Genomic DNA, 12252 nt, shown 5'->3' with positions numbered 1-12252 from the left:
TGCGCAAAAACAAAAGATTATTGGTTCTTGCACATCAAATGCGCACGTTTGAGCTTCCGTTTACCATATTTAATGTGCATAAGATGGAAGAAAATAAAATGCAACGAGTACTCTTCAAGTTGAGATAAAATTGTAAGGAGTAAAAATTACAGTTTTTTCGTCAGAAATGTAATCAAGTAAAAGTACAAGTAGTCAGTTTAAATTGTACTTGAGTGAAGTATAGATCTTCCAAAATAACCCTCACCCACATGTCATTCCAAACCCGTAAGACTTTCGTTGACCACTTTGACGCTTAGATAAGTTCATAAAGAGATCGTAAAACGAATCCATTTGACTTGAGCAGTTTAGTCCAAATTTTCTGAAGAGACTCAATTGCTTTACATGATGAACATATTGAATTTAGGCTTTTATTCACATATCATTCACATTCATCAACTCACACATCAGTTGTGATAAACAGAAGCTCAAGCATGCTTGCTTGACATGCGAGAACCAATGAGGTTCATTCTTGTGTGTAACGGAGCATGTTTGAGCTTCCCAAGAACCAATGAGGTTGGGTTGAGCTTCTGTTCTGATTATGTCTGCTGATTAATGTTTAAATGTGAATAAAAGCCTAAATTAAATCTCTATACAAAATCAAATGCACACATGCTGTAATGTTACCTGTCTACAAATGTAGCTTAATTTTAGTGGTCAGGTTTGAGCACTTGCCTGGACTGACGGGGGGTTTAGTGAGTAATGTCTGCTTTTCATGTGTAGGTGTATTAAACCCTTCATTGTACTCTTTAGTCTCTGGACTCTCCTTCAGTGACCTGTACATAAACAGCAATATAAAGTTTACAGTCATTTTGAGCTGATTTATATGGTATAGAGTAGCTGAATTAAATAAATAACATACAGTAGGGTACAAAAGTCTGAAATTAGGCTTAAAAATGCTTCTAATTAAATTACCCTTTTTAATCACAAATTATATTATCAGCATAACAATTACAGTGAAAAGTTGAATCAGATCATGAAGCTCCGAAGACCATCTTAACATTTTGTAAAAAAAAACTACAAATGATTTGTCATAAACGATGACATGATTAATTGTCACAACATTTTCTTTATTTGTTCACGCACCGTCTCAATCAGCTCCGAGGTTGTGAATAAGTATATCGTGTACGTGAATTCGGCCAGTGGTAAGGACCCTGGCTCACTACACAATGGGACACTGATGACTTTTTACAGTGACATAAAAATGTTCTCATTGTACATTTTCACTACTACAAAAGATGATGCCTCTTAGTCTTGTGGACCAGGCAGAATTCCGGTCCATGCTTCAAACTTTTGACCGGCAGTATTATTTCTCAAGAACAGCTATTCCAGAGCTGTATAATACAGTAAAAACCGAGGTTATGACTAACATCAGTAGCGCGGACTGTGTCGCATTTACGACAGATATGTGGTCGAGCAGCAATTCGATGACACCTTACATGTCAATTACTGCTCATTACATAGACAAAGACTGGGTACTACAATCAAACTGCTTTGGAATGATTTATGTGCCTGAGAGCCACACAGCAGATTATTTGGCAGATAGTCTCTTGGAGAGTGTTAAAGAATTGGCCGTCGAAGAAAGAAAAATTTCCTGTATCACCACAGACAACGGAGCTAATATCGTTGCAGCAGTGCGGCAACTAAATTGGCCATGGCTTAATTGTTTTGGGCACAATTTGAATGTCGCCATAAACAATTCGCTTCAGAAGGAGAAGGCCAGTACTGACCGAGCATTTGGTGTATGCCAAAGCCATTATGGGGCTTTCTCGAAGAGTTGGCACCGAAGACGTGAACTCGTGAGAGCGCAAGAGGAGCTCACATCCCTAATTACTCTCTCGTAACGGTAAGATAACCATTATATTTTAATACCATTATTATTTTTATATTATTTTGGTACACTTTAGAATAAGGTTTCATTAGTAAACATTAGTTAACTACATTAGTTGCATGAACTGATAATGAACTTGATGGTATAATGAATGTAATAATGAATTATGTTAATTTCAACATTTACTAATATCCTTGATTATTAAAATCAAAAGTAGTTGTATTTGTTAACATTAGATAATGCACTGTGAACTAACCTTAACAAAGATGAATAAATAGGCCTAATGTAGGCTATTTCTCATGGTTAGTTCATTGCATTAATTAATGTTAACACATTAAACCTTATTGTAAAGTGTAACCATTATTTTATATATTGTATTTTATTATGCTATTTTAAATAGCCTACCCATGATTTTTGCCATCACTTTAATACATTTTTTCTTTCATTTTTTTATATTATAATAATTTTATTCTAACACCTTTATTTTAATAGTATTTAAAATACAGGCCTATGGTTACCTTTTATATAAATTTACAACCGTTTAAGGTTAAGCTATAGGCTACAGATTAGAATAGCAGAACACAAACGCAGCTATTTTAAATCAATCTTAAAAGAAAATAGTAATCTTTCTTAAAAGAAAAACAAATGTTAAGATAAAAGATTGATTTAAAAAATTATATAAAAACAGACACTTTAAATGGTAATGTTATATGTGTTGTTTATTAATTAATTGTAGGACTGTCCAACGCACTGGGGCTCGAAGCTGAAGATGACAGAAAAGATTCTGGAGAACAGAGAGACCGAGTGTCTGCACGCGAGAGATAACGATTATGTCTGCGCACGAGAGATACCGAGTGTCTGCACGCGAGAGATACCGAGTATGTCTGCGCACGAGAGATACCGAGTGTGTCTGCACGCGAGAGAGACCGAGTGTCTGCACGCGAGAGATACAGAGTATGTCTGCGCACGAGAGATACCGAGTGTGTCTGCACGCGAGAGAGACCGAGTGTCTGCACGCGAGAGATACCGAGTATGTCTGCGCACGAGAGAGACCGAGTATGTCTGCATGCGAGAGAGACCGAGTGTCTGCCCGCGAGAGAGACCGAGTGTCTGCACGCGAGAGAGACCGAGTATGTCTGCGCACAAGAGGTACCGAGTGTCTGCGCGCGAGAGAGACCGAGTGTCTGCACGCGAGAGAGACCGAGTATGTCTGCACGCGAGAGAGACCGAGTGTCTGCCCGCGAGAGAGACCGAGTGTCTGCACGTGAGAGAGACCGAGTGTCTGCACGCGAGAGAGACAGAGTGTCTGCGCACGAGATACCGAGTGTCTGCGCGCGAGAGAGATCGAGTGTCTGCGCGCGAGAGAGACCGAGTGTCTGCGCACGAGATACCGAGTGTCTGCGCACGAGAGAGACCGAGTGTCTGCGCGCGAGAGAGACCGAGTGTCTGCACGCGAGAGAGACCGAGTATGTCTGCGTACAAGAGGTACCGAGAGGTATCTATCACGAGGTATCTCAAGAGGTATCTATCACGAGGTATCTCAAGAGGTATCTATCACGAGAGATACCGAGTGTCTGCACGCGAGAGAGGCCGAGTGTCTGCAGGCGAGAGAGACCGAGTGTCTGCGCACGAGATACCGAGTGTCTGCGCACGAGAGAGACCGAGTGTCTGCGCGCGAGAGAGACCGAGTGTCTGCACGCGAGAGAGATCGAGTGTCTGCACGCGAGAGATACCGAGTGTCTGCACGCGAGAGAGACCGAGTGTCTGCACGCGAGAGAGACCGAGTGTCTGCGCACGAGATACCGAGTGTCTGCGCACAAGAGGTACCGAGTGTCTGCGCACGAGAGCTACCGAGTGTCTGCACGCGAGAGAGACCGAGTGACTGCACGCGAGAGAGACCGAGTATGTCTGCACACGAGAGAGACCGAGTGACTGCACGCGAGAGAGACCGAGTATGTCTGCACACGAGAGAGACCGAGTGTCTGCCCGCGAGAGAGACCGAGTGTCTGCGCGCGAGAGAGACCGAGTGTCTGCACGCGAGAGAGACCGAGTGTCTGCGCACGAGATACCGAGTGTCTGCGCGCGAGAGAGACCGAGTGTCTGGGCGCGAGAGAGACCGAGTGTCTGCACGCGAGAGAGACAGAGTGTCTGCACGCGAGAGAGACAGAGTGTCTGCACGCGAGAGAGACAAGTATGTCTGCGCACAAGAGGTACCGAGTGTCTGCGCGCGAGAGAGACCGAGTGTCTGCGCGCGAGAGAGACCGAGTGTCTGCGCGCGAGAGAGACCGAGTGTCTGCACGCGAGAGAGACCGAGTATGTCTGCGCACAAGAGGTACCGAGTGTCTGCGCGCGAGTGACCGAGTGTCTGCACGCGAGAGAGACCGAGTATGTCTGCGCGCGAGAGAGACAGAGTGTCTGCACGTGAGAGAGACCGAGTATGTCTGAGCACGAGAGGTACCGAGTGTCTGCGCGCGAGAGAGACCGAGTGTCTGCGCGCGAGAGAGACCGAGTGTCTGCGCGCGCGAGAGACCGAGTATGTCTGCGCGCGAGAGAGACCGAGTGTCTGCACGCGAGAGAGACCGAGTGTCTGCACGCGAGAGAGACCAAGTATGTCTGCGCACAAGAGGTACCGAGTGTCTGGCCACGAGAGATACCGAGTGTCTGCGCGCGAGAGAGACCGAGTGTCTGCACGCGAGAGAGACCGAGTGTCTGCGCACGAGATACCGAGTGTCTGCGCGCGAGAGAGATCGAGTGTCTGCGCGCGAGAGAGACCGAGTGTCTGCGCACGAGATACCGAGCGTCTGCGCACGAGAGAGACCGAGTGTCTGCGCGCGAGAGAGACCGAGTGTCTGCACGCGAGAGAGACCGAGTATGTCTGCGCGCAAGAGGTACCGAGTGTCTGCGCACGAGAGATACCGAGTGTCTGCACGCGAGAGAGGCCGAGTGTCTGCACGCGAGAGAGACCGAGTGTCTGCGCACGAGATACCGAGTGTCTGCGCACGAGAGAGACCGAGTGTCTGCGCGCGAGAGAGACCGAGTGTCTGCACGCGAGAGAGATCGAGTGTCTGCACGCGAGAGATACCGAGTGTCTGCACGCGAGAGAGACCGAGTGTCTGCACGCGAGAGAGACCGAGTGTCTGCGCACGAGATACCGAGTGTCTGCGCACAAGAGGTACCGAGTGTCTGCGCACGAGAGCTACCGAGTGTCTGCACGCGAGAGAGATCGAGTGTCTGCGCGCGAGAGAGACCGAGTGTCTGCGCACGAGATACCGAGTGTCTGCGCACGAGAGAGACCGAGTGTCTGCGCCCGAGAGAGACCGAGTGTCTGCACGCGAGAGAGACCGAGTATGTCTGCGCACAAGAGGTACCGAGTGTCTGCGCACAAGAGATACCGAGTGTCTGCGCGCGAGAGAGACCGAGTGTCTGCACGCGAGAGAGACCGAGTATGTCTGCGCACGAGAGGTACCGAGTGTCTGCGCACGAGAGATACCGAGTGTCTGCGCACGAGAGAGACCGAGTGTCTGCGCGCGAGAGAGACCGAGTGTCTGCGCGCGAGAGAGACCGAGTGTCTGCACGCGAGAGAGACCGAGTATGTCTGCGCACAAGAGGTACCGAGTGTCTGCGCACGAGAGATACCGAGTGTCTGCGCGCGAGAGAGACCGAGTATGTCTGCGCACGAGAGATTGAGAGTGTCTGCGCACGAGAGATACCGAGTGTCTGCACGCGAGAGAGACCGAGTGTCTGCACTCACGAGACTAATAAAACAGACAAAAATAGTATAACATGCACATAAATAAATACCTTAAAAAATAAGTAATTAATAAATAAAGTTGAAGATTATAATGGACAATAAATAAATGAGGTAATTATTACAAAGGTGAATAAATAAAGAAGCTAATTAAAAGAGATATATACATTTATGTCTCACTGTATAATTTAATTTCTACCTACATTTATTTGTTTATTGTATTTGTTGGGGCAATTAATTGTATGTTTATTTATTTATTAGCATTTATATATTTCTGTATTTATTTTTAAATATGGTATAGTTGGTCCTCCATAATTATGCAGGTACAATGCAAGTTTATATTTTGCTTCCTAAAATATATTTGCACAATGTAAAATAGTGCCCTATTGAAGTTTTGCTACATTTTCTTTATTTTTATTTATTCTTTAAGGAGATGCACTGAATTTTGGTGAATAAGAGGACCTGTTTTATTTTGATGCACATATTTGTACATTTGCAGGAATGTAGCACAATAGAGGGAATGCGCGTGACGTCACCGTCAGCTGGCGTGATTGAGGCCACGCCCACTAAGTGGCAAAAAGACTGAGCGGCAGCATTGGTTTTCAGCGTGAATGCCGTGAAAAACACAAAAAACACATCTAAAACGGGAACGAGCTTAGCGATTGACTATACACCTACATTTGACAAGAAATCTGAGGTATATTTTTTACAGACTGACGAAAGCTACAGAACAGAGAAGCAAATAGATCACTGCAATTCATAGAAACAACTGGACTCCAAGCAGCGAAAGGTGGATTTGCAGTTATCATTTTTGTGTCAATATGCTGAATTCAGTGGTAAAATCATTCTCTATATATTGTATTGTTATATGTTGCAGTGACAACTCATCAATCAAATATTTACCACTGTATATTCTGTATAATTTGACATTTTTAAATAAACACTGACAAAAAACTATACAAGTTTTAAGTCTAGACGATATGATGATATATATAACATTGATATAAGTGATCACCTGGATTTAGACCTGCCTATATTGTATTTATATAAAGCGTTCACAGGCAAATTTGCTGTATGTATTTCCACGGTGTCAAAATCAGGCACATATAAATGTCAGGAAACACAATTTCTGGCTGCATGTCAATATCCATGGATCACTGGATCTTTAGTAAGTTGTAAGGAACACTACATTGAGTCCAATCTTTAGTTTAAACTGATAATCGTTTGTTTTACTTGCGTTTTCGCAGTTTCCCCTATTAAATCCAGTCACGCAGCTGCACTTCTGCCACTCAGTCCGGCTGAGGGGGCGTGTTCCGGCGGGAAAGTGACGTTAATGCATTCCCTCTATATGCATGTGAAAGCAGTTATAATTAGCCTATGTGAAAATAAAATTTGTTTTGGTTAAAATTAACAATTAATCGTGATCTCAATATTGATAAAAATAATCGTGATTATCATTTTGGCCATGATCATGCAGCCCTAATTTCTTGTATGTAATTTCACCTGTTTAAGTGTTTATGTTGGATATAGATATATAAACGACCGAAAGTGCTCTTTTAACACAGACAGAAGGATGGATTTTTTTGCTTCAAGTGATAGTCTAGGACTAGGTGTGTGAACTTATATTTATATTGTCTTGATGTCTGTGTCGTTTTCTATAAATATTCAAGCATATAAGTGACTAATTTAGTGATAATCCGCTGTTACTGGTGAATGGAACCGAACAGACTATCTCCAACCCGGCCTTCATCCTCCCGTCCCGCCAGCATCTGGTGCCATCGTTGGCAGTACGTGCCCACCAATGAGTTTAAGTTTCCCGCGAGAGGGCATGATTTCAACGCTGACAGCGGACACGCCCCAGCGTTTGAGAGCAGAGAATACTGCTTATTTTTTCAAGATTTTGAACTTATTTTATTTACTTGTTGTTTTTTTTATCATTCAAATTTGGCTGGGTGGTTAATAACACTTTTTTTTGTGGTTTGACAAACTCAGAACACATATAATATTGCTTTACTCAAACTTTAAAGTACATTATGATAATCCTTTGTTTTATTACATATCCCTTCAACATTCAGCTATAAATCAATTATAAATAGTAACTAGATTATGTTCATTACTTGTCCATCAATGTATGTTTATGCTGAAATATAATTAAATAATGTTTAAAAAACAAAAAATCAATCATGTGTCATGTCTATTGAGTTGGCTCGCACAATTTGTTTTCATGCTTCAAGGGAGCACTGTGACCATTGATGCTACCTTGTTTTCACGGTGCATTGTGGGACTTTTTTTAGGGAGTGAAAGTTTAAAGGGTCATGAAATCCTAAACCAAATTTTCTTAACAGAGGTATGTGTGTTGAATATCATTGAAGACAATGTTAGCATCTGTTAGATTTAATAGTAGGGTGAAAATGGTTACATTTATTTTCGTCTTCCGGGTTTAAAATCTTCATCGCAGGCTGTGACGTGGCAGAGCACTGTATAGTGCGTTGATGACTCATCGCTCTCTCATAATTATTAATGAGACTGAGTTTTTATATCCTATGAGAAGACACTGTCTCTTAATTATTCATGACACCACGTGGATCTTTCCAATGACAGACATGTCAAAGTGTGATATTGCGTAGTAGACGAGAGATACAATCATGGGACACAAGTGCATATTTTCGTGGTGCAAAAGTCAAAGTGGGTTGAATATGTTTCCCCGCGATGCTAGCAGGGCTAGACTCTGGCTCCGGGCGGTTGGTTGACCTTCAACCACGGACACATCTAATCTGTACATGTGCCGCAAACATTTTACCCGAGAGAGCTTCGAGAACTGGAGAATGGTGGACTTCGGCCTTGTCGATGACCAATGCAAGTTACGTCTTACGAGTAATGCAGTACCAAGTCCCGAGGACATTTCTATCCCTTCAGAGGTATTTGTGTGTCTAAAATGTAACCCTGATCGTTTTACTTGCCTTTTGTTAAATAAGCACTCGTTATCAAAATGTGAAATATTTCGATAATACCTCAATTGTATGCTTAATTTGTGTAATTAAATATATATGTCATTGGGGTTCAGGGGCGCGCAAATCTAGGCTATGCACAGAAGTTTTTTTTAAGCGGAAAATAATTTTTTTCAAATATATGCATTTATAGTGTGTATATAAACAAATATATATTTTATAATTACATTATAAATAGACATGTACATTAATATGTTTTAAATAGAATTATGATTACTGTAGGTTAATATATGTAGTAATATATGTAGCAGGGCATTCAGTTACTTTTGAAAGGACAATAATAAAGTGTCAGTGTATTTCATTAGACTTTAACTTTGCCAGCTATAAAAAAATTCTAGCATTTCCTCACGTTTTAACACTGATTTTTACAGTCAATATGCATGGGCCACTGGCGATGACAGTTCCCCCTCTCCCCTCCCATGCCATACCACACCACACCCACTCCCTCCCTTCTTCTCACAGCCATCCACGCCCATTTAAAGGGATAGTTCACCCAAAAATTTAAATACTGAGTATTTACTCACCCTCATGTTGTTCCAACCCCGTAAGACCTTCGTTCATCTTCGGAACAAGAATTAAGATATTTTTGATGAAATCTGAGAGCTGGATCACTCCTCCATTCTCCTTCATAGGCTTCAAAAGGATTGAAACTTGCCGGCCTCGAAAAGTTATTAAAGACATCGTTAAAATAGTCCAAGTGACTACAGTGGCTCAATCTTAAGTTTATCAAGCGACGAGAATACTTTTTGTCATGGTTCGAATTGCGTGGGAGCCAGTGGGAGCTGAGCTCCCATAGAGAGAGGATGAGCTCCCATGAAAGCAGTAAAATCATACACCCGTGGGGGTCTCTAAAAATCATCAGCACTATTATTTTAAATTACAAAGAAAGCACTTTTCCCTTCAATATATCGAGGCATATTTATGTTAACCCTTTCACACGTAAGTTTAAAATATTCTAACTGACCCCCCCAGCGTGAGTTTTTCAAGGCGACCGTTATTTAGAACCTGTGACTTTAATGTTTCCATGGTGACGCGTCATTGCTTGTCACGTGACACAGCGCAACCACAACACAGCGCTGAATGAATGATTGTCTGCTTTTATGTAATTTATCCTTTGTTATTCAAAATATTCACAAATGTATTAGCTATAGCATGAAACACTGATATTCCGATTGTCAAATATGTGCAAGTGGATATGTTTTGTTGTTTAAACGCCTTTATAATGATCGCGTTAGTTTGTGCCACAGTTCAGAGAATCATATCTGTTGGATTTACAAGACGTCAATTGCTCTACTTCTCACGAAATACATGAAAGTAAGTGGCCGGTGAAATGGGAAAAGAATAGAGTAAAATGTAAAGCTACTTTCACAATGTGTATCTGATATGAATAAAACGTGTCGTCTTAGTATAATGGAAAGGATAATTATTGCCGCTTCCATAGACATCAGTGTGTATTTTACAAAATCAAAATCCTTGTTTTGCTAGTACTTATGTGTATTTAAATTTTTGAAACCTAAAATAAAAATTATGTGGTTGAAAACACTGAATAGTTGTGATATATATGACAGCACTGAGTGCTGGGTCTCTCCCGTCTCTGGCTCAGCGCCAGCCAACGCGCGAAACTGGGACTGAAGACGACTCTACCGCTGTTACCACCACTAGTTCTGCTGCTGCTGCTGAATGTGGGACAGAGATGAATGTTACATCAGAAAAGGAGGATGAAAAAGCTGGGTTTAACACTATGGACACAACTGAGCAACTGCCAAAGAAATGGGGACTAAATCAGTGGAGGTCATGGAAGGAAAGAAACCCCTGGCTGGTTACAGGGGAGGGTGGACTTGGATGCATCATCTGTAAGGAAGCTAAGACTCTCTTACTTTCAGAGAAGAAAAATGGTGTGCATTTGTCAGATGCCTGGATCAATGGGACAGTGAGTAGTTCTGTGCAGAAACAGTTACGCAAAAAAATCTACATACACCATGACAGTCTTGCCCATAAACGAGCTGCTGAAATAGCAGATCTCAAACAAAAAGAAATACTTCCAAGCAATGTTGTCAAACTAAGTTTGGTTATGTTTGAGGAGACAGCCAGTTCATTCAGGGCCGCCTATACTGTTGCTAAAGAAAGGTTGCCTTTCTCAAAATTCAGTCCCATAATGAAAGTTAATGAGCTAAATGGTGCAACAGTGGGCCCAGCTCACCGATCTGATCACTCGTGTGCCAACATGGTTGAGGACATTGCAGAACAGATGAAAAAAAAAAAATGTCTAATGTGAAAGCACTTGATTCCCGTATTAGCGTTACACTTGATGAAAGCACAATTCATGGCCGTGCATAGAAAGACTGAATCAGAATTTTCCTCGACTTCAGGCAGTATACTGCCTTGCACATCGTGTAGAATTAGCTGTGAATGACTCATTGAAGGTGGTTGCAGGGTGCAATCATTTAGAGAGTTTCCTCTCCAAGCTCTATGCGATTTACCATCAGTCCACAAAAAACGCAAGGGATTTGGAGCAAGCAGCTTCAGAGCTAAACATGCAGATTCTTAAAATCGGGAAAGTCTTTACAATAAGATGGGTGGCAAGCAGTTTCAACACCGTTAAAGCTGTGCTCAAGGATTTTCTTGTGTTGGCACATCACTTTCGATCAGCTAGTGAAGATGGGTCACGTTCTGGTGTGGAGATGGCCACATATACTGGTTTGCTAAAGCATCTGTCATCCACAGGGTTGGTCGAGGATTTAGCTACAATGAAAGACGTGTTGTGTGAGCTGCAAGGACTCTCCCTTAAATTGCAGAGACGGGACACTTCTCTGGTTGATGCAAGCCGTTTCATTCACCAAACAATTGAGGTGCTCTCTGCCATGAAAGACCGAGGGGGGAAACCTGAAATTAAAGTCAAAACGGCCATAACCAGTGGACAGCTCAAAGGGGTTGTTCTCATCGAAACGCAGCCCAAAATAAACGCAGCCCAGTTTTACCAGGCAATCGTTGACAATCTCACCAAGGTTCTCCCCGACAGAGACCTAGTATCTATGTTGAAGCCAATGGATCAACACTTTTGGCCCAAAGAGAGAGCAGAACTAGTTCTCTTTGGAGAGCATGAGGTTGCGACATTTGCAAAGCTACTCGGAGAGTCCGCTACTGAAGCAGGCAGTGAGTTCAGAGACTGGAAATTGGAAGGAGATCAGGGAAATACATTAAAAAAGACTTATTGTGGCAAGCAACACTGTTCTCCCGACCTCTGCAGAGTGCGAGAGAGGATTTTCTGCATGCAATGACACAGACTGTCAGACCAGAAACAGACTGCGTGCCAAGAGCCTTTCTGTATTGTTGTTCGTGGACTTAAATGGGCCACCCCTCGACAGATTTGATCCTGCTCCATTCGTCCAATCGTTGATAAAGGCAAGACATCGGACGTCAGCATCATAGGTCCCAGGACCACAACCACAGCCTGCTGAAATCAGACCACCTTGGTCCATTTTCTCTGCATAATGGTATGATAATTAATGGCTTTTACTTTTTAACTGGCCATTGCGTTCACCCATTGTGTAAGATTTAGGTTAGGCTATTATATTGGAAAATATCACAAACTGAATTGCACAGTTCAGGACCACAATTGAGAAAGGTCT

General features: G+C 42.8%; 1 protein-coding gene and 2 pseudogenes across 1 annotated transcript in view; 2 read left to right on the top strand and 1 right to left on the bottom strand.

Annotated features, from left to right (window-relative positions):
- ankrd31 (ankyrin repeat domain 31) overlaps positions 1-12252 on the bottom strand; it is a 53689-nt gene that overhangs the window by 32150 nt on the left and 9287 nt on the right. The window contains exon 7 of the mRNA XM_077230990.1: positions 712-812. Within this exon, the coding sequence (XP_077087105.1) occupies positions 712-812 (101 nt within the window). The remainder of the gene's footprint in view (positions 1-711; positions 813-12252) is intronic.
- On the top strand, positions 10185-10960 carry LOC143738908 (uncharacterized; annotated as a pseudogene).
- On the top strand, positions 10963-12052 carry LOC143738907 (E3 SUMO-protein ligase KIAA1586-like; annotated as a pseudogene).

Source organism: Siphateles boraxobius, unplaced genomic scaffold (assembly GCF_051911475.1).
Source record: "Siphateles boraxobius isolate OS27281-9 unplaced genomic scaffold, OSU_SipBor_1 16, whole genome shotgun sequence".
Lineage (NCBI taxonomy): Eukaryota > Metazoa > Chordata > Actinopteri > Cypriniformes > Leuciscidae > Siphateles > Siphateles boraxobius.
Note: the sequence above shows the minus strand (reverse complement) of the source record. Positions and strands in the feature narration are given on the sequence as shown.